This window comes from Miniopterus natalensis, chromosome 2 (assembly GCF_054644295.1).
Source record: "Miniopterus natalensis isolate mMinNat1 chromosome 2, mMinNat1.hap1, whole genome shotgun sequence".
NCBI classification, from domain to species: Eukaryota; Metazoa; Chordata; class Mammalia; order Chiroptera; family Miniopteridae; genus Miniopterus; species Miniopterus natalensis.
The window spans coordinates 155,166,518-155,188,360 of NC_142082.1; the positions used below are offsets into that span (position 1 = coordinate 155,166,518).

The following is a 21,843-nucleotide window of genomic DNA, read 5'->3' on the forward strand; positions in this document are numbered from 1 at the left end:
ACTTAAGAAAAGAAATATTGTTTCCAAACAAATGTGTTCATTCCCAGCAGGCTATGCCGTTGAGTCAATTTGCTTTGCCTAATACCTATCATTTGCTCTTAGTGATTTAAAATGCACAGGCACCATTCAGTATAATTGATCTTCTGGGTTGAAGGATTATGTCAAGCAGTGCTCTTTTTTGTCATGTATAGAAGTTCAAAGCAAATGTGTAAACTGGCTGATAAACTGGGTATTTTCAATATACTTTTGAACGGACATTTCATTTTTATTTTTTTAAATATATCTCTATTGATTTCAGAGAGAAAAGGGAGAGGGAGAGAGAGAGATAAAAACATCAATGATGAGAGAGTCATTGATTGGCGGCCTCCTGCACACCCCCGACTGGGGATTGAGCCCGCAACCCAGGCATGTGTCCTGACCAGGAATTGAACCTCGAGCTCCTGAATCCTAAGTCGATGCTCAATCACTGAGCCATGCCCGGCCGGGCAAGGACATTTCATTTTAAATGCATTTTTTCTCTTTATGCTTGCTGAAGGGTACACTCTTGCATGCACACGCTCACATCACACACACACAGTCTAAGGGTTGGTATTGCTACTAATTGAGACTACTTTACAGCAGGGTGGGTATATATATTTTGTTCTACTAGAAAGTCATTTAAATAGTTGAGGACAAATGTGAATCTTATACATTTTTCTAATGAGCAACATAACATGTAACTGACTGGAGAGAGTATCCTCTCCGTTTGAATAGAGTATAGAACTTGACACAGTCTCGTTTGGGTCTAATTTGTATTTATTCTTTCAATATCCTTCAACTTACCTGTCTGTTGTTTGAATGGAACTAGTGTTCAAATTTGAACCCCAACATGGAGCAATAAAGTCATAACCACTGGGTGACTTTTAGGCCTAGTTAGGTGTCTCTGCCATCATTATAATTTCTTCTCATAATCTTCTCCCTGCCCTTGAACTCATCACATGTGAAGAGGCAATATATTAGAAAACTGCCAAAAGACCAAACAAGAGCAAAATTGTTTCTTTTGTCTTCTATCATTTTGCTTTTTCACAACTCCAAATTCTTGGGCTTTTCCATACTCAAGCCCTGAGATGTGGGCCGGTTCCCAGTTAGTCACCAGATAATCTCTTTTGTTGGCATGTATGTTATAATATTGAAAATGGGAAGGTGCTAAAAAAACCCACAAAACAATGGAGAATTCCATTTACTATTAGGATTTTCTTTGAGATTTCAGATTTGGAGCTGAAGTATCTTAGAGAAAAAGATACAATAACCATAGCCTGAAATTATCCCCCTGCTCTTAAAGCAGGCATGGGGAACCCTTTTTTCTGCCAATGGCCATGTGGATATTTATAACCTCCTTTGTGGGCCATACAAAATTATCAACTTAAAAGTTAGCTATAAAAAAGCTCCTAGATTTGTTGAATTTCGAGTTCCACCTGCGATTGCCTTGGCAGGGCCAGGCCAAATGATTTATCTGGCCACATAAGCCCCGCGGGCCGTCGTTCCCTACTCCTACCTTAAAGGATTGGAGCTGCGCTGGGTGACTTACAGCCCTGTGGGCCCAACCCAGGGGAGAGATAAGAAGGGTGGGTAGTGAGAGGCACTTTGGGCATAGGTATGTCCAAAAGCACCCCTTGCCCTAGGAGACTTGGGGAAGAGAGCAAGAGATGCTAACTCTCCATCTAGGCCAAAGAACCAGCTGCTTCTTCAACCTAAATTTTTCTTTTTCCCCTTGTCAGAGACTTCACATGATCCACCTTAAAATGCTTTTTCTGGCAGCATAGTTGTTAAAAAGGAGAAGGGAAGTTGAGATGGGAGGTGGAGCAGAAACATCTCTTAATATTGTTATATGGGTGGGAAAGGAAGAAAATAGTTGCAGGCGAAAAGTCTGCCAGAAAATGTTTCTTCCTTTATAAAATTAGGAGGGGAGTCTACATATGATCTTTATAGTTGCTTTCAGTTCAAAACTGTGATTCTTCGAAGATTAGTATGCAATTCTCATTCACACACTGAATGGTTTTCTTTTTAATGTGTGTTGCAAAACGCTCCTGTAACAGAAACCCATGAAGCATATCTCCTGGTTAGTAGCTGTGGTTGCTCCGTGTAAAGACACCAGCTGGAATGCCTGGAAACCAAAAGCTTTAGTTCACTTAAAATATTGAGTATGTCTCAGAAAAGCAAGCAACAAGGGACTTACCTCGGTGCCAGGCGAGACTATGAGAAGGTATACATGTGGAGGGGGTTGATAAGAAATCATAGAAGGAAGGGTTAGTACAGTGACCATAACCGGAGGGCAAGCACCTAAGGTACGAGCAGCTTCATATTAAGGACTCTTTAGTGTCCCTTCATGTCCTTTAAGTTTTCATCTGACTGAACTCTTTTCAGGTCTCCGAGGAGTGTAAGTTTGCCATCGTGTCCACAGTGCTCGGAAGTGTTAGCAGGGTTTACCTGCAGGGGAAAGATACCACAATTACCATTGCTTGTTTGAAAATCCCTTTCATGGATTTCTGGACTTAATTTTCCCCAGCACCATTCTGCCTCTCCAGATTCCCCATTAGATGGCCTTTTTCTACCGGGTGTCCCTCACCTCTGCTCTCAGCGATGTCCCTGTTTCAGATAGAGCTCTCTTATCTCCACTGTGTGTCTTTTCAGGTCTCCCCATATGCCACAGCCTTGTGCCCACACCTTCTCTCTGTCCAAATCATGTACTTCTAGTAAAGGCAGCTTTAGCCTCAAAGAAGAGGCAAGAACAAGCGTGCAGTCCTACCACAGTGGTGGCTTCCTCTTGTCCCTCTGTGGCTGTGTGTACAGTAGTTTCCCCTCGTTCACAGGGGAGATGACCCAAAACTATGGATAGTACCAAGCCCTCTATATGCTTTGCTTTTCCCTATATATGGATTTTTTTTTACTTAAAGGAAGCACTTCGTCGCTTCTCTTTGGCATATCCAAATTGCCAGCATCGCTACTCTTGTGCTTTGGGGTCATTGTTAAGTTAAATAAATTAGTTAAACACAAGCACTGTAGTATCGCAACATTCAACTTGATAACCAAGAAACCTACACCGTGGAGACACTGAACAAAGGCATGATTCACGTTCTAGGAGGGGCGGCAGGAGATTTCATCATGCTACTCAAGCGTGACTCGCAATTTAAAACTTATGAATTGTTTATTTCTGGAATTCTCCATTTAATACTTTTGGACCATAGTTGACCACGGTTGACCATGGGTAATTGAAACTGTGGAAAGCAAAACTGTGGGTAAGGGGGAACTACTGTACACTGTCAGGGGAGCATGCTCTTTTCATGCCTTGAGATTCTTTCGCTGATTTTTAAGTGACAATAACCATGACAACAGTCTCCCAGCAGCTCTCGAATTACTTATTGCAGGCTGTATTTCCTAGGAAGCCGACTCTGAGATAGAGATTAGCAGAAGGAGATTTATTAGGGAGAGCTGCAGGATCAACACCCGTGGCATGGATGTGAACAAAGCGGGATTGGGCAAAGTGAGAAACCGGGTTGTGATGCAGCCGTAGTGGAAGCCTCTGGAGGCCTGAAGTTGGGGTGTCCTTCCAGAGTTGTCTCCCACTGGAGTGATGGGGCCACCCTGGGATGAGCAGGTGGCCTTGCTTGAGGAGCTGTGTCCAGACTAGTCAGTCTCCACAGAGGGCTGACACGTAGGGATGTCCTCCAAGAAGCACTTGTAGCAGCTGAGGCAAGAGTCGTCCTTTCCTGAAAGGAAATCTGGGCAGGCCCATCACAGCACCCATCGCAGGTATCTTCCAGAAAAGTGCCATGAATGGAAAAACTGTAAGTTAAGAGGAAGATCTCATAGGAAATAGAGATTAGGGAGGAAAATAAAAATGACTTGAAGGCATTTAAAAGCGTAACAAAGTTCTATGTAGGAAGAAAATTTTCTGGAGTTTACCGACTTTGAAATGCCCCAGAATCACTGGCGTCAGAAACCCACTGTGGGCAGCCACCGTTTTTTGAAGCGTCTTCAGATGTAAGGGAGGTTTCTGTGACATTTTGATCTCAGTCTGGCTCTCCCACCAGCTTTGTGCTGCGCTGACTGCCCCTGGAAGTCCTTTCTGGCTTAATGTGTAGTGTCTTTGACACTTTTTTTTCTGCTTAAATAGTTACAAGTTTTAGGAAAAGTGCCTGTGTAACTGTTAGCTTTTTTCTTATTTATCAGTAGTTCCTAAGAAGACCTTCCCCTCTCTCTGGGATTAATTTTCTCTCTATATATATCAAGAGAGTTTCAAACACATGATCTATACCAGATCGTGTTCCTTTAAAAAATCAAATGCATATATAAAAGTAGGTGAAGAATAACTATGTAGTATGTCTACTTTATACTGAGTTTCTACCATGTGCCAGGCCAAGCATTTGGCAAGGGATTACTACATAAGGGTATCTATGATTTATATTCAACACCTAGCACACCTCTAGATCTTTTGCCTATTTTTATCTTTAATACTTATCACAGTCCAGCAAGTTAGTTAGTATGGTCACTATTTTGCCCAGGAAACAGGCTGTTAGAGAGGTTAAATACTTTGCCTAAGACCATACAACTTGCAGCTTGCTGAGCCAATTTTTTTTTTGTTAATCTTTACTGGAGGATATTTTTCCCATCAATTTTTAGAGAGAATAGAAGGGAGAGAGCAAGAAAGAGACGGAGAGAGGGAGAAACATTGATGTGAGAGAGGGACACATTGATTGCTTGCGCCCTGCACACTCCCTGACTCAGCCAGGGATTGAACCTGCAACCTAGGTATGTGCCCTTGACCGGTAATCAAACCTGCAACCCTTTGGTGGGTGGGCTGATGCTCTAACCACTGAGCCACACCCGCCAGGGCTGCTGAGCCAAATTTTGAATTTGGATTTCTTTACTTTTTCTTCCTTTTTAAATAATAATAATAATAAAAAAACACACACAGACACACCTTATAGCACACACCCTATAGCTCTATTTTATATTGATGCTGTTACCACACTGCTTTCTATACAGATGATTTTTCATTTGCAGAGACTCTGTTTTCCATTTTTCCCAAGAAAGTGTTGTATAAAACAGTAGGTGTTTACTAAAGACGTTGATTTAGCTTGAAGTAATGGTACAGGTCAGATCAAAACAAGTTTTTACACCCAGAACCCCCCCGTCAGGGATGGTGGTTTGGCTTGTCTCAGAAACAGAGTTTCAGTGATAAGTCTTAAAACTTTACCACTTAAATATCTCTTGAAGCTGGATGTTCCTCTTCATTCCCTGAAGGAGATTTCTCTGCGTTCCGACATAAGGATCCTTCCCAGTCACACACTCCACTTCCTTTCCTAGCTCTCGTCGTCTCTAGGGGATAATAATGGTTTCCTTCAGATGGTGCCCAAGGGTCTTCATAATTTGGTTAGATCTCTCTACTTCTAGTTCTTGCTGTTTCCCCAGTAATACTGAACTATTTTCTTAAACACCTTTCTATGAGCTACTTCTGTATTTCGTACATACTTTTGTAACTTATCATTAGGATGAACATATGTAAGTCATACACCTGATATAAATAGACATGCATTTGAAGGACCAAAATATTTAGAGATTCTAATATTCCAAATACGTATTTGTGTCTTTCTTTTGTTAATTTTGTAATTATTTTTTTGTAAGTCTGTTTTTCCTAATAGACTTACAAAGGGCTCCATGACTCTTACAGTCACTCCCTAGATAATTCAATAATAGAGATTCAAATATTGATGGAGAGAACCAGAGTGAGGAGAGAAACTATGAAAATAGGTTTTATTTCTGGTTCTGTAGCTGACTTTTATGATGCCTAGTAAGCTATTACATACACACTTGGTTTTCAAAATTATCTATTGAGTGAAATGCATTTGGTGAATTATATATAAATTACATATTTTCTATAAATATGCATGTATTTGAATGATAAAAATATTTTCTAGAGCTTGGCATTCCAAATATATGATTGTTTTTCTTTTATTACTTATGAAATTTTAGTTTGGCTTTCCAAACTTCCAGTGAGTGGAAGATAACATGACAAATGCCAGTTCATATTAAAATACTTCCTAGTATTTTGTTCCTGCAATTTTATGTTAGCAATTTTAGTGATTAATGTTATACCTTTTCAGTGATCTCTGATGCATAAACTGAACAGAGTACTATGGTTCAGATATTCATTTCTTAACTGTGTTGGTTAACATATTTCAGAAGGACTTAATGAGTGTGATGCCTGCACAATTTACATGCTACACTAAGTCAGAAGTGACTCTATCACTTCTTTATAGTTCTCTCTTAGACACATAAAGTTTTAACACGCAAAGTTATATTTGTTACACTTCGTAGTTTGTTTGACTCAGTGGAGGCAGAGGATTCTGAAACAAAGTCAGAAATGAAGGTATCATCATGTTGTGTTTTGGGTTTTGGTTTCTCCAAGGTATCAGCACACAGTAGGTGAAGTTTAGTGGGGGAGTCTTTTTTTATTCTTTAAGCTATATAGTGACTCTGAAACCTCTGATGTTACCTAGGAGTGATATGAATGATTGCTGGCACCCAGGAGGTGCTACTAATACTAACAAATTGAGTTTAGGACAAAATTGATACCTAGGGATGTCCTCAGAAAAAATGAGAATGACTAAAGAGGACCATTTGTCCTCACCTCCTCTCCAATTGTTTTCTCAAATTATAAATATTGTTTGATCCTCAGAATCTGATGCCTCCAGGTGTTAGTTAATACCCTGGGGTAGACTCCCCAGTTCTCTCAGTTTCTGGTCAAGAGAGTACCCATGACCTACAATAAGGCACACTTTGGAACCCAAAAATAGATTTATAGCACCTCAGCAAATAAAGGGATTGTAGAAATTATTTACAGAATATATGAACTTCAGGTCTTCATGTAACACCCTTTACAAATGGTCATCTAGGATCTCCTCTAACCACCTGAGTAACCAAGGCTTTGTTGCTGCAAAAGGCAAGTCTCTCTTATTTCCAACAGCTCCAATTATGAGGTCTCTCTTGTTCAGTTATCTGAAATATACCTCCCTCTAACTTCCAGCAAGCAGCCCTAGTTTTGTTCCCTGGAGCCACATTGACGTCTAACATCACTTCCACGTGTCAGCTCTTTCTGTATGTGAAAATGGTCAGCATGCCACCCGAGTGTTTTCTCCGCTCTGTGTAGTCATCTGCAGTTGCTTCAGCAGTTCCTCTTATGACTCATATATCGTTGATCACTGGTTTGACCAGCACAGAGGCAAGGACAGTTATTTTCTCAATCATTCTGAATGCTTCACTTTTGTAATGCAGCCTAGTATAAAATGACTGTTTCTGGTAATGATGACATAATATTGATTTTTACTGAATTTGAACACAACTAAAGTTCTAATCTGTGCTCTGTTACATCACATTTTCCCCTTCATAGTCTCAGTTGATTTTATTTGAACCTAAGTGCAGGGCATTTTATATTTTCATTTTACCTTGTTATATTTAACCTATCAATTTTCATGTGGTTGATGTAGTTGGGATTTGATGGAGTCATTCACTATGTTAGCTATCCTCCCTTGTATCAAGCTGTCTTTGCGTTTGAGAAACATGCTGTTTCACCCATCACTGACAAAAATATTTGGTCAAGGCAACAACAGAGTGGAAAGAAGCCAGTGGTCCTTCTGCACTTTAACAATGATTGCTTTACTAGTACTCTTTGGCTATAATCATTGAACTCAAATCATCTCTGTGAAATTGTACATTATTCAACATATTTACATTACTCAACATGTGTACCTCTAAGAGCTTTTGGTGGTGGTGGTGAAGGAGAATGTAAAGGGCATTAACTGGGGCAGGGCACAAAGGAGATTGCTGGGGTAATGAAAATGTTCGATGTCTGGGTGACATGCGATTTATATGAGTGAAGGCCCTCCCATGTCAAAACTTCTGAAACCTTTTATTAAATATCTGTGCATTTCACTATATTTAAATTACACCTTAATTATAAAATTTATTTTAGTATGTAAATTCACTTGGATTACCAACTGTTAAGAATTAAAGATCAGCTTTGCAAGTTAAAATCTTGAGGTTTGGAATACTGAAATGACTTTGTCAGTCTTTGACAGTGATGAAATCCAAAATAAGATGTAGAACTCAACCACTGTTTTGTATGAATTACTTTTTCAATTCATCCTTTGAATAACTCTTCTTTTGGGTGTAGGATGGGAAATAATTTTCTTCTAACCCATCTACTTGATATTCAGAAAAAGATGGATAATAACATTGCTGTATTTTAGTAACATGTTTTCAATAGGTTTTGCCTTTGTTCTATTTCTAAGCTCTTGGAAAGTTGGAATCTGTAAATGAGTTATCAACACAATGTATTCAGTGAGTGTTTATTTAGAATGGAGAAAATTAGGTGTCAAATTATCTATTTTGTCTGTTGAGCACTCTTCATAAACTCTCCTCTGAAGGACTTTCCCTTTTAGAGAGAGATTGTGTATTAGTCTTGCCATAGTGTAAGAGGCTGTGAGCTATGATAATGTTTTGGAACTACATGTATTCATTCATTAGTGAGGTGGTGACCACTATAATAGAACAGTGAAATTGAGAGAGTGGTTTTTCAGAGGTGTAGTGAAAGCATGCACATGTTCTCCACTTTTTATTTTGAAATATAGCACCTTACAATTATAAGGTAGTGTTTATTCTTCATGACTTTTTTTCACATGTTATATAATTTTATTCTCACAAGAAATTAGAACATGTTTTATTAGGATTAAAATTCTGAACATTGGACGATGAAGTAATTTGAGAAAGATCACACTACTCTAATCTCAATCCTTCACTCCATTCAAGTCCTAGGTCAAAATTATATTTCTTCAGTGAAGCTGCTCTTTATTTTCCTTATCCTAAGATAGTATTCCCACTTAAAAACAATTTCCTGAGCAATTTTCTATACTGCCCATGCTATACTGTTACTGTTGCATCTGCTTTTTATTTGTTCTTAATTTCTTTTTTGGACGTGGTTTATGTTCTCCTAGCCATATTGTAAATTCTTCTATTTCTCTTAAGTCCTTCCACCCACTGTGTTCCTAGTAAAGAGCCAGATGAACATTGGCTTCTTAATAAATACTTTCAGAACAAGGGATGCCCTTAAAATTAAATTGTGTAATATAAACAAAATGCCACAAGTAGTGTGTGGCCCATTATGTAGTAATAACTGGTTGGATAAGATCACTTGGGAATAATGTGAGGGAATTTATTACATAATTAATAGTAATTCCACATTTTCAGTACACATTGTTAATTAGAATATTTTCTTTCTGCATTTGGTAGATTTTCCGAGTTCTAGTATAAAATCTTTGGAAACTTACAAGGTGATGGTCTTTTAGTGAAACAACATGGTGTTGGGGGAAAGATGCGTGTTGCCATTGGTTGACTTGAGTCTGAGACTATGTCACTCTGACTACGTAAAGTGGAATGGGTTCCCTCCCCTCCCTGCCCTGCCTTGAAGTGTGTATGTGGCCTCACAAATGGGATGTGATATGCTCTCGATAAAGGTAGATTCATTGTTTTCCCTTAACTCACTGTTATTAATTTTTTTCTTTTTAACAAGTAAGTTTTAAAATAACATGAAATTATATATGCTTTTTGAAGAAATTTAGGAAAGTACAAAGGAAAGCAAGCACCTTGAAGAAAAATAGCGTACCTTTAATGTAATGATATTTAATATTTATGCAAGCCTTATAGAAAAGTCGTTCTCATTTTTAATAATTCAGTTGTTAACCTAATCTTTTTCTTTTATTTGTGTATTAATCTAACAAACATTTATTGACTGGCTATTGGTTGTCAGGCATATTCTGGGTGTTGGATAGAGCACTAAACCAGGCCGGATCCCTGTCTTCATGGTGCTTCTGTTCTTTTTGAGGGGGGAGACAATAAACACAAAAACAAATATAAAATATGACGTGTGATGATGATAATGTCATGACTGACATGTAAAGCAGGTGTGTGCATCCAGGGTGATGGCATTCCTTCTTTGGAGAGGGTACCATTGATCTGAGCAGGTGGTATTTTACCAGAAAACCAGAAAGGACTGAGGGAGCAAGCCCAATGACCAACTGGATAAGAGAACTCCAGACAAAGGAATTGCAAGTTTCCTCTAGGTCCAGCACGTGGAGTAAAAACTTGATGAGGACAGGGTATGGAGCTCTCCAAATCCCTGTGCTCTAACTTTGAGCTGGGAGTGCAACTCATCTGTTTTCTTCTTAGGGAGTTGCATTTTGTTCTTTCATTTAATCTATGTTACCTATTCCTCTTCTTATATCACTAGCTTAATTAAGGCTTTGATCTTGTGTTAATGTTTTTGTTTTCTTTGCATACTGAAAAGTTTTTTATAACCCAGGCCCTTAATCACTGGGAGAAAGCATTGCTGCAGAGAATGTTTGAAATGGAAAACTTCTCTAGTTCCAGAGTGTAGGCGTTTTCGAGCAAGCGGAGGTTTGTGAGGAGCTGCTCAGCAGGAATCGGGAGTAGGAAGACTTCCCGAATCATATCTTTATGGTTTAGTATCATTGTGTTTCAAATGAATTCAAATCCAGCTGTAAAAATATGTTTCAGGGAAATAAGAGTGGTTTTCAGATTATCTGTATTTTGGCTTCTATTACTATAAAACATTGAGCTGACTTCAGTAGTCCCAGAACAAGTGTATTGCTGTGAACAATTACTCACAAAATTCTTCTAATCAGAAAGCTGTTTTCTCTTAGAAATGCTCAAAAGGTTGTTTATTTATCTGAAATCTAAACAACTAGAAAATTCAAATTACCATTTTTATTCTTATGTGTTCATGGGAAAAAAGTATTTCTAATAGGAAGAGATAACAGATAAAGATGACTTAAAACACTAGTGGACAAGGTAAATTTAAATCATCTCTGTAAATCCATATAACTGTTAACGATTGTTGAATCCAATAGTGATCACCGGGAGTAAAATGACTATTAAGTAGAGAAAAATTAAATTACCCTTAGTACAGCTTTAGTGTTATGTAAATTCCTTATTGCTTCCCAGGTCTCTAGAATTGGTAATGTAAACTTGGCTTACTGGAACCATCAAAGTAACAAAGCAGTATATTCTCAGTTCATTCCCAGTCACCATTCCTAATATGCACTTACTATATCTTTTAAGGGAGTTAGGATTAGTAAAAATATCTATAGAATCATGTAATGAAAGAACCTAAAAAGTCCATCTACTTTTTTTTCTAAGCAATTCCTTCATACTTTTACCTAATAAAGATGACTCCCATTTTTTCAAACCACATCTGCACACTTTATAGATAAATCCAGATTCTGGCTTCTGGGTTAATATTAAAGACTTGAATTTCTAGAGTATAGTTTGTCCAGAGGATTTATATTATAATACAGTAGCCTTTTGACTGAAAAGTAATTATGGTTGAGAAGAGAAATAGTAAGGTTTCTTCTTTTGCAATGTTGATGTCTGATCACTTCTGACTTAGTCTAAATTAAATTTTTTTCTGTGGAAAAGTGGGTATCAGACTTGCATGTCTGTGATTTATGAGGCATTTGACTTACGTTTTTCAAGCTGTAGTTGTTCACAATTTAAGCACTTCTCACTGCCCAGCAGCTCCAGAAAATATAGCATCTTTTAATTTGAGACCTCTGAGTTGGCCATACATCGAGATGTTAGGAGTTTTGTGGCAGCCATGTGCTATAGGCATCTAAGGATGTGGGACAACTGGAATGAACCCTCCCATTTCATTGACAACATGTGTTACATGTTATTATGTTTCTGGCCATCTTTAGATTTTACTTTCTTGGTGACAGGATCTATGTTTGGGGGAAGAATTGTCTGGGCTAACTTTCTGTGCAATAACCATGTGGATTAAATGATTATTTTCCATGCAAATCTAAATAAGATACAGACACTGGGGGTGCCAAGGATTTCTGTGTGATTCGGGTAAGAATAACAAAGGAGCCTGTTCTGTGTTAGTGGTGAGAAAGCATCTCTTGGAGGCGAACACATATACATACTCGAATCAAGTTTCGGATAAATGTATTGGTTGAACACGGATGACCCCAAATCACTGCCAGCACCCAGATGTGCATCCCTGCAACCCATGTAGCACACAGTGGGGGGGATTTGGAAATACTCAATTTCTACAATTGTTTGTGAACCACAGGCAAGGAAGCATCCTGCCTTGAGGTTATTCTGATAAAACAAGGCTGTCTGAAATTCTTTGTCTCAACCTTATCCAAACTTGGATATTACCTTCCATATTTTTTGCTCCCCGCCACTGTTTTTCACTTATGCAAGCATCAGCGTGATAAAAGGTTCTAGAATCTCAGAGTGAAAACCCAAGTAAATTTTTCCCTGGAAGATCCCACTCTAGAAAAAATGTTAACTTCCTTGCCTACTTGAAAGTATGCTATTTGAGCACCAACCTCTCTGATGTATACTCATTTAAGATATGGATAAGATGATAAACTTTAAAAGGTGTTCCACCTTTTACAATGTCTAAATAATAGTGGTTACCAGTGGCTCAGTGGTAATTGTTGTCTGTCTGCATGGGACCATCAAGATCCTTTTGGGTCATCTTGTGAATGTTTTCCTTTTCTTTATTTGTTTGCCTTTGGATCGTGTAGGTATTCCCACAGTTTATATTCTTGACTTAGAGCTGAGCATTCTATCTCATCCCATCTTATTCCCATTGCCCTTTCTCTTGGTTTGCACCCTGAGACACTTAGGGAAAGGAAAATTTTTGGCCAGATTCTTAGGCCTCTGCTTGAGGCAAAGCTCCATGAACACCCACGAAGCAAAGACCACTGTGGTGAAAGGAAAGTACCCGATTGCTCTTTGGAATCCTTGCTGCTTGTAGGAACTCAGACATGAGAAACAACAGTCGGTCTGGAGAACGTAAATTGCAGCGGGGTGGGGGGCCTTCCCTACAGCTACTCGAGTGAGTGTAAGGAATGAGGGCCTGCAGTTTCATTGTAGGACGAGGGAGTGAGAAGCCACACTCTGAAGAAGATGCAGAAGGGGAGCGATCTCCTCACTGAAATGATCACGCTTGTCACTAATTTGTTTCTGTAACTGCCTCAAACACAGTTGCCTTTGTGGATTTTGAATAATGATTTTTCTGTTCAAATAGAATGAAGGGATGGGGAGTATGTTGGCTAACAGATGCTTGTTCACCAGATGAGATGTTATTTTTCTAAAAGTGAAGTTGGAACCATCCTCTTCATGAGCTCTGTTATAAGCCATATGAACACAAAGCTAAAAAGTCCTTGGTATGAGGGTGGGCTTAGGACACTAGTCACCATTTACATGTTTTCACGTCATTGTTGTGTCCTCAGGTACAACTCATTTCATTGTGATTAACAACCTTTCTTGCACATTACTGTGAAAGTTAGAGCCTATTGGTGTGATAGTTGGCAGGACCTAACTTGTTCCAGAAGGACCTGATTTGGATGTCCTTAGAGTTTGCAACAACTCACTCTTGCTGCATCCTTTGAAAGTATTTTCTGAGAAAAGTAAACTCTCATTTTAAAAACCTGTTATTTTGAAATGTGTCTGCAATGTCTTAACTTTATCTGCAAGGGAAGAGCAGAGCAGTGCTGATGCTTCTCTTTCCTGTCCTTAATACTTTCCTGCCATGTTTCCAGTCTGGTTGGGAGCAGTTGGATATTACAGTTGTTTCTCCAGGTGTTGTGTGTGTTGACTTAGTGCTTTTTCTCATGCCAGGAAACAATGTCATGAGAACCATCCATGGGGTGGGAGAGATGATGACCCAGATGGTGCTCAGTAGAGGTTCAATCTTTCCCATGAGTGTGCCTGATGTTCAGCCAAGTATCCACCCCAGCAAGCAAGGGAGCCCTGCCGAGCAGGAAGACGTGACCGTAATGGACACCAAACTGAAGATTATTGAGATTTTGCAGGTATGTTGCATAATGAGAGTAAAGTCACAGATACCTAATTGTACTTAATAGTTTAATTTCTTATCCTTTTTGCTTCAAATCACTGTGTAAATATTCTGAAATGCTATTGGTTTCATTTTATTTTAAGATAATGACAACCTGGTAAGAAATCTCACACTGACACTATTTAATATGTTAATTATGTTTTTAATTTCCATTAAATATATTGATGATGATATTTAACAAATATGGAGTGCTTTGCAGAAGGACAAAACCCCTTTTCTATGTATTTTCTTGTTTAGTATTAACCCTAATTTACTTTTACCTTCATTTAAGAAGGATTTCAGAGCTGACAAAGTTGATTGAATTCTAGCCTTTCTTAAATTTTTTAATTGAATTGGACATTCGATTCCATGTATCCAGATTTATCATTGTAGCAAGGAACTCAAATAAAATTTTATTTATGATTAACAAGAATGTTGATAATGGGGTTTAATATTTTGTATAAGTGACTTTCTCTTTGTATTTTTGTTTCCAAGAGGCTAAGAATAACAGATAAATATATAAAACTTATATATAACATATCATATATATTATATATATAAATTAATGAAAGCAAAGTGACAAAATTTATATATATTATATATATATATATAAATTAACCTAGCTCTATGAATTTAAAGGAGTTAAAGTATTATTCCGTGCCCATTGGTTTAGTGAATAAATTTCCCATTATTGTAACTATGAATTCTTAACATTTTAAAAAAAAGTTTGAAAAGTAGTTTTATTTTACTTCAATTAGATATATAGCTTTTATTCCAGATTTGGAGAATGGAGCCTAGAGTTTGCAAGGGTGCATTAAGATTCTGGATACAGTTTACTGTCTTTCATCATAATTTAAAGTAGCCTGTGCTACCAGAAGTGGGTTAGTAGTCCAGGAAGGGCCTGTACATTTTTATTTAAAGTAATTAGATTTATAATCACAAAAGGTTTTACAGTTCCTCCAGGAATTCAAAGGGCTGAATCCTGAGAAATATTGGCAGGCCTCCCAACACTGTGTTCATGACCCTGAAAAAACATTTAGTCTGCCCTAGTGTGGCTCAGTTGGTTGGGCGTTGTCTGGGACACCTAAGGTTGCCGGTTGGATTCCCGGTCAGAGCACATGCGCAGGTTTCGGCTTGGTCCCCAGTAGGTGCGTAGGAGGCTGCCCATTAGTGTTTCTCTGTCTCCCTCCCTTCCTCTCTCTCTAGAAATCAATAAACTATTTTAAAAAATCACTTAGTCTTCCTGTTCTGAAACAGAAAGGTAGTGATCCCCAGACCTGTGGACCTAATGAGCCCACAGCTTAACATCATCCTACTCATGGGACAGCCTTTAAAGTATGTGACCTCAGTTTAAAGTATGTGACCTTTAAAGTATTTTAGTCCACAGTTAGAGAAAAAGAACAGCATTAAGAAACAGTTTCTAGCAGTTAAAAAATATGAGATGGACAGACAATGGCAGAGCAGTTTAGGACTGACTCATTTTTGCTGCCTTTTATGTGTTTTGCTGCTTTTTATGTATTTCTTGTTGAACCTCTGTTCTCTCATTTTTGTGTCTGGGTCTGGGTCTGATTCACTGTCTGTGTCTGTGTCCTGGGTGCTCGCTGTTCTTGAATGTGTTTCTTTCTTAGAACATCTCTTCAACAGTTTCTTGGTGGCCATGTTCCGTATGCAAGTCCCCTGCTTCCTGACGGCTCTGCCTCCTCACTCAGGGCCTTCCTTGCTTTTCCCCTTCACTTTGCGCATCTCTCCTTTTCGGTCTGTTTATGTCTTCTCATTCTATCTGATTCTGGCCCTCTCTCAACACTCTTTCTCTGCCTTTGTTTTCATTCTTCCCTTTCCCTCTTTCTTTCCATCTTCCATTGATTTTTCATAACTAAATATAGGGTGAGGCAGAAGTAAGTTTACAGTTGTATATGAAACACAGAGTTTATTCTTGTATTATTTATTAATTATTATTTTCTACAAAAACAACTGAAAATCTACCTTTCCCCAGCCTTGTGCATTAGGAGAAGAAAATTTTTACTTTGGTTATATTTATAAAATACAATTCTATGATGCTTAGTAACTTCAACTAAAGGATAATGTTTCATTAATTCGTATTTTATTAATTTGTTCTATACCTAGGTTTAAAACAAAAACACTTATTTTTTAAGCACTTGCATTCTTGCTTCTGCTCCCGTCATTCTGCTGAAAGCTGCCAATTCCACTGACCCTTTCTCAGGCCTCTTTTCCCATGATCCGCCCCCTGCTTTGAAAATCCCGACAGGTAGAATCCGTTCAGACAGTATGTGCCGCAGTGCTCACCACATGCTAATAAAAGAGCCTCTTTGGTGCTTGCTTTCCCCTCTAGGTTACATGCTCTTCAAAGGCAGGTCTTACAGCCTTGGATCCCTGTTTGTACCCTTGGCACTCCCCTCAGTACCTAGCTTAACAAATGTTTGTTGAATTTAACTGAACATAGCTGACATGGAACATGTTTGCTGCCCATGGGAGCATAAAGGTCTAGGGGAGAGGGAGAGGGAGATAGAGAGGGACAGGGAAGGGACAGGGACAGGGAGGGAGGGGGGAGAGAGAGATTGAGATTCAGCTTTGGACCTATAGGTGTAAATAATGTGTTGAGTGAGCAAAAAGGGGAAAAATTGGATTGTGCTGGGGAACCAAAGAAAGCTTCATTTAAAAAAAGGGCTTTAAACTGGACCTTGGGGGTATCTCAGAAGCTGGTTATTGGTGAAGGAGAGGACTATTCAAGGTGTAAGGTGGCCGCCGGGAATGAATGTGGGAAGGCAAGAGGCGCTGCGGGCGGTCCATCGGGCGCGGGCGGAGCAGACATGGGGGGGGAGAGAAGGAGGGAAAGAGCCAGGAGGGCGCGGGAGGAGGGAGGTGCAGGAATGACAGTGTGGAATAAGACTGGACGGCCCCACAGAACACCAAGTTTTCTAAAATGCGTGACCGTTGTTGACCGTCCACATGAGACTCGCGAGCGTGCGGGGGCATGCTGATACTTTCCTGGGGCAGAAGCTGTCTCAGGGCCTAGGTGAGGCGCGGGGTGGGGGTAACGCCCTGGAGGACCTTTCCTTGTTGTCTCCCTTCTCGACTCAGAAATCTGGAGAACACCTTTTTCCTTCTCTGACCTCCACTGGGTCCTGTACGCATGATTTCGCCCCCGGTTGTTCCTGATTATTAACAATGCATATTTTGTTTTCCCTCCCGGATCGCTGGCTTCTGGAGGGCGCTGCGCTTCAGGTGGTGGCCTTCTTCCTAGCGCCGAGCCCGGGCGGGGACCTGGCGGGCACCGCGTCCTGCCTGCGCTCAGTTAAGAACAAGGACACCGCCAGCATCCCAAGGGAAACAAGCACCCGGGAGGCACATCCATGCTGTTAGGGTGCTGGGACTTCAGCTGCCCTTTGTCGCATGGATCCAGGCCCGACTGTGGTAGAGCCAGTGTCACACTAGGGTAGCTGAAGCCTTGGCCTTTCTGCGCATGAAGCAGGGTCAGGGCTCCAGCATTCTCCACCCAGAGCCGCTGGATACTCTGCAAAGTGCTCAGTGAAATCATGTCGTCGTTAACCTCTCCATTCAGACCCACGACATACCTCTGCCTGGAATATTCAGAGAGTAATCATGGGAAGTCAGGTTCTCTTCTTTCAAAAAAAGGCTTTGAGATTTTACTGATGTTGATTAATGGAAACACATCACTTCTCTTAGTCTTACGGCAGATGAACTGGATGCAACTGAAGCATTAAGTGTTTACCAATAAATTTCTAACTAGTTCATGTGATACGTTCATAGTTATGTTCTTGGTGTCATGTAATGAATTGTATTTTTAAACACTGTGCTAATAAAAGAAAATTATGTTGTTTTTATGTCTCTTGTAGTTTATCCTGAGTGTCAGACTAGATTATAGGATCTCCTACATGCTGTCAATATATAAGAAGGAATTTGGAGAAAACAATGAGAATCCTGAAGCATCTACCAATGGCTCTCCAGATACATTAATACCATCAGGTATCTCCTTTGTGACAATATTTACTCTTTGTATTTTGTTTTCCCCAGTACTTGGAAGTACATTTTATACTTTAAAACACAGTGGTATTTCTATGAGACAAAATGTAGAAATAACCTCCACCAGTGACACGAAGGGACAGAGACAGAGCGTTAAACAACTTGCCTCAAATGGCAGAAAGGACATTTGCTGATACTCGGTGCTTGAATGTCGTTTCTTTTGTAATCTTCAGAACTCTGTGAGGTGGAGGTACTGTTTATTGTGTCATTTTACAGATAAGAAAACCAAGGTCGGAGTTTTAAGTTACCTGCTGAAGGTCATGAAATTAGTGGAACAGGGATTCTCTCTGAAGCCTCTCCAACTCCAGAGTCTGAATCTTTTAAGCATTGTGGTATTTTGTTGAAAATCCAAGGGAATTTTTTTTTTTGGCCTGGATCAAAGATCAGTGTGAAATACAGCCATGGAGAGGAAAGGTGTTTTGTAGGAAGCCATTGCCCAACTCTTAAATAAGGAGATGGCATTTCCCAGGGGTATGAATGTGTGAATGTGGGTGTTGGTTTTCATGTGTGGCTTGTGTGTTGTTTTTTACTTTGCATGGTTATAAACTATTACTATATTTCAGTTTTCACATTTAAAAAGTATAAGAATAAAATCACCCTATCTCTGAGCGCAGGACCATAGTGACAAAGAGCATAAAAATAATTGTAAAAATTTCCCGACTATAGAAAGTTCCTTATGAAACCTAAGAATTCATTTAAAACCTATTAAATGACTATTTTTCTGGCTAGATCAGGCCAGTCACGACAGGTTGTAAACTATGTCCTATTAAAGAATTAGCCAGTTAACAGAATCCTTTTTCTGGGCATAGGGCTCACGTGCAGATATGAAACGTTCTTCTAACCACACCACAGTGACAACATGAGGAACCCTTCTCTTCTTTGTATGCCAGTCACTTTGACAGGAATGACTCAGTGATTTTCCGTGTTTAATTAAAATGGATGTTAGACCGAATGCTCGCCTGTCTGCTTCAGTTCCACCCAAAGGGCAGCGTGCCTCTGCAGACGGTTCAGCTTGCCTCAGCGAGAAGTCCCTCCTGGCACATTTGCAACAGTGTTGTTTTTATGCTTCCCAGAAGTGCAGAACCCCAAAGGGCTGTTTCCAGGAATGATATGGCAGGACCAGAAAGTCTTGCTGGCAGTTGCACTGACAGTAGCATAAAAATTATTGGCTCTCAGAAGCCAGACTTCTGGAAGCAGGAGCTCTGAGTGTCAGGAAAGTGTGGGAGGGAGAGTCAGGAAACCAGTTGTCTCATGTACCTGATCTCTTCTTGCGTTGGTTGTATTCGCAAGAGAGAGCTTTCTGGGGAGAATTCTTTTTCCCTTTTCCTATCTTGCTCTGTTTTCTTTGTATGCCTTGGAGATGAGAAAGAAATTGTGTACTTATCATTTAAACATGTTATAATCAAGATATCTTCAAAATGTTAGTGATGGGGATGGGTCAGGAATCATGATTGGTTCATATAAAAAAAAAAGAAACTCTGTGTCCCATGAGATGAAGGGATGGGATTTGAAAAGTAAGCTTAGGTAAAAAGACCATGCTGTTTTGGATTACCAATAGTTACAAGGTTCATTATAGGTATATTTTGATTCTTTAAAAAACATCACCCTTTCATCTCATCACCTATTTAAATTACGTGTGTAGTTGATGCACATACATACACACTTATATAGATGAGGCAACTTTGTAAATGGTCCTTTCTGATCTTTTAAATATACCTTGGACTATGGCAATATATATTTAAAAATTTAAAATTCAATTTAAAATATCGGTATCTAAGGTGGAACTGTATTGTGACTTTTAAAACTCTTAATTTACTTTTAGTGGCATAAAGAAAGGAAGGCAAAGTATTTTCAGACATATTAATATACATATTGTGACTTAATTACAATAAAGAATAGATTTGCCATTTTTCTTTGCAGCTGTTGTTCCTGATATAGATGAAATTGCGGCTCAGGCAGAAACTATGTTTGCTGGAAGGTATAGTAACGTTTATGTATCTTTATCTTGTGCATAAAATGTTACTTCAGATTTTATTGATAATTTGATATTGTTCACCTCTTATATCTATTTAATTTTAAGTTATAGTATTTGCCAGAAATGAAGCTGCTAATTTATTGTAGAAGAGAAAGCATAACTTTTCTTTAGGGCAGGTTAAAAAAAAGGACAAGAGAACTGAGATCAGTGTATTGAACTCTTCCCTGAATTCTTTTCTTTGCTTTCCTCAAATAATGACAGCATATCAGTGACCTTTAACTCCCCTGGTAAAAATATTGCAGCACCTTACAAAATGCTGCTTCCCTAAGTCTGAGAAATTTGAGGCAAGAAAGTCACTTCTTTCAATGTCATCATTAACTTTATATATGAGAAATAAAGATATTCTCTGCCAATTGGAAGTATCCACGATTAAAGAAGATGAAATGCCTCTGGCATGACTGCCCTCCTTTGCGACCGGGAGCCCTGCCATTTATTGTTTTTAACTTATTTCCTTCTTTATCAGAAATAGAAGTAATAGCAGTCACAAAGAAAAGTAAAATGTCTAAGGTACAAATAATTGAGCTTCTCGCATTCATTTTTATTACAGATTTGCCATGAAAACCTAAACAAGTTTATCTGCTAAGCCTTTTGTTGCATTTCCTTTGGTTAGAAAGACAAGGGTGATCAAGGGAACCAAAAAGGATTTTTCTCTCTAGTGAGCATTTGGCTTAGCTTTGTTTTTCTATTGTTCTGCCAGTTTTGATTGTTCCGTGCGTGTGTTCCTACTCAAGTGTTTCATTATTCCTGAGAAGGGAGAATAAACCAGTGTCTGATTTTCACCTTAAAATAAGTGGACTTTTTATCCAGCGGCATCTTACTCAGAGCTCAAGTATATGACACACACAGCTTGCTATGGCGACGGTCTCTAGGCTCTAAGGGAAGTCAGCCCTGGGTGCCCATTCAGCCTCGTGTGTCTTCTCAACAAACACGTTCGGGTTGATTCAGGTTCCTGTCTTTTTTTCTGCGCCTCATCGAGCAACTCATCCCAGTGTGCCTAGGAAACAGTGCAAGCGCTGAAAGCCCCGCATCCTGGAGGGGCCTCTGCCTTGGACGCCCCGGGACAGTTGGTCACCCCGCCATCATGGGCACACACAAGCTTTTCTTGGTGCTTTGTTTCCTTCTCAGTTACACGACACAAGGAGAAGAGTAAAGTGTCTTCCTTTTTCCTTTCCAATTTGGGGGGGGAAAAGTGATATGACTCAATGTATATGCAGTTCTAACCACCTGTGAGTGGATTTTATATAAATATCAGTTATTTTAGAATTATTTTTGGTTTCACAGAAAGGAAAAAAACCCCGTTCAGCTTGATGATGAAGGAGGGAGGACGTTTTTGCGGGTTCTCATTCACCTGATCATGCATGACTACCCCCCTCTGCTGTCGGGAGCGCTGCAGCTCCTGTTCAAGCACTTCAGCCAGCGAGCAGAAGTTCTGCAGGCCTTTAAGCAGGTGAGCCTGTGTCCTCCACGCTTCCAGAGCAGGGGTCGGACAGCACTGTTCACAACGTCCCGCCTCGCTCCCTGGCTGCAGAGTTAACGAGGCTGTGCGGCTTCTCCTGGGGACGCTTTCTGTTTTTAAAGATAGATATGGCCTTGTCAGAGACCAAGACATGATCTATTTTAAAAAGAGTTGCCCACAAGTGATTTTCGGTTAATATCTTTAGTGTAAGTGACAGGCACTAAGATTTAGGAAGGCACGGGGGGATAATATCATATTAGGAATTTTGCTGCCACTGCTGCTATTTTGACCTCAGATTTACCGATACATTTCGGTAGGACAAAC

The 21,843-nt window shown here is 39.5% G+C and overlaps 1 protein-coding gene across 1 annotated transcript in view; it reads left to right on the top strand.

Moving 5' to 3' along the window:
- ITPR2 (inositol 1,4,5-trisphosphate receptor type 2) overlaps nt 1-21,843 on the top strand; it is a 404,038-nt gene that overhangs the window by 146,228 nt on the left and 235,967 nt on the right. The window contains exons 22-25 of the mRNA XM_087814750.1: nt 13,750-13,943; nt 17,842-17,971; nt 19,949-20,006; nt 21,345-21,510. Coding sequence (XP_087670876.1) covers nt 13,750-13,943; nt 17,842-17,971; nt 19,949-20,006; nt 21,345-21,510 — 548 coding nt within the window. The remainder of the gene's footprint in view (nt 1-13,749; nt 13,944-17,841; nt 17,972-19,948; nt 20,007-21,344; nt 21,511-21,843) is intronic.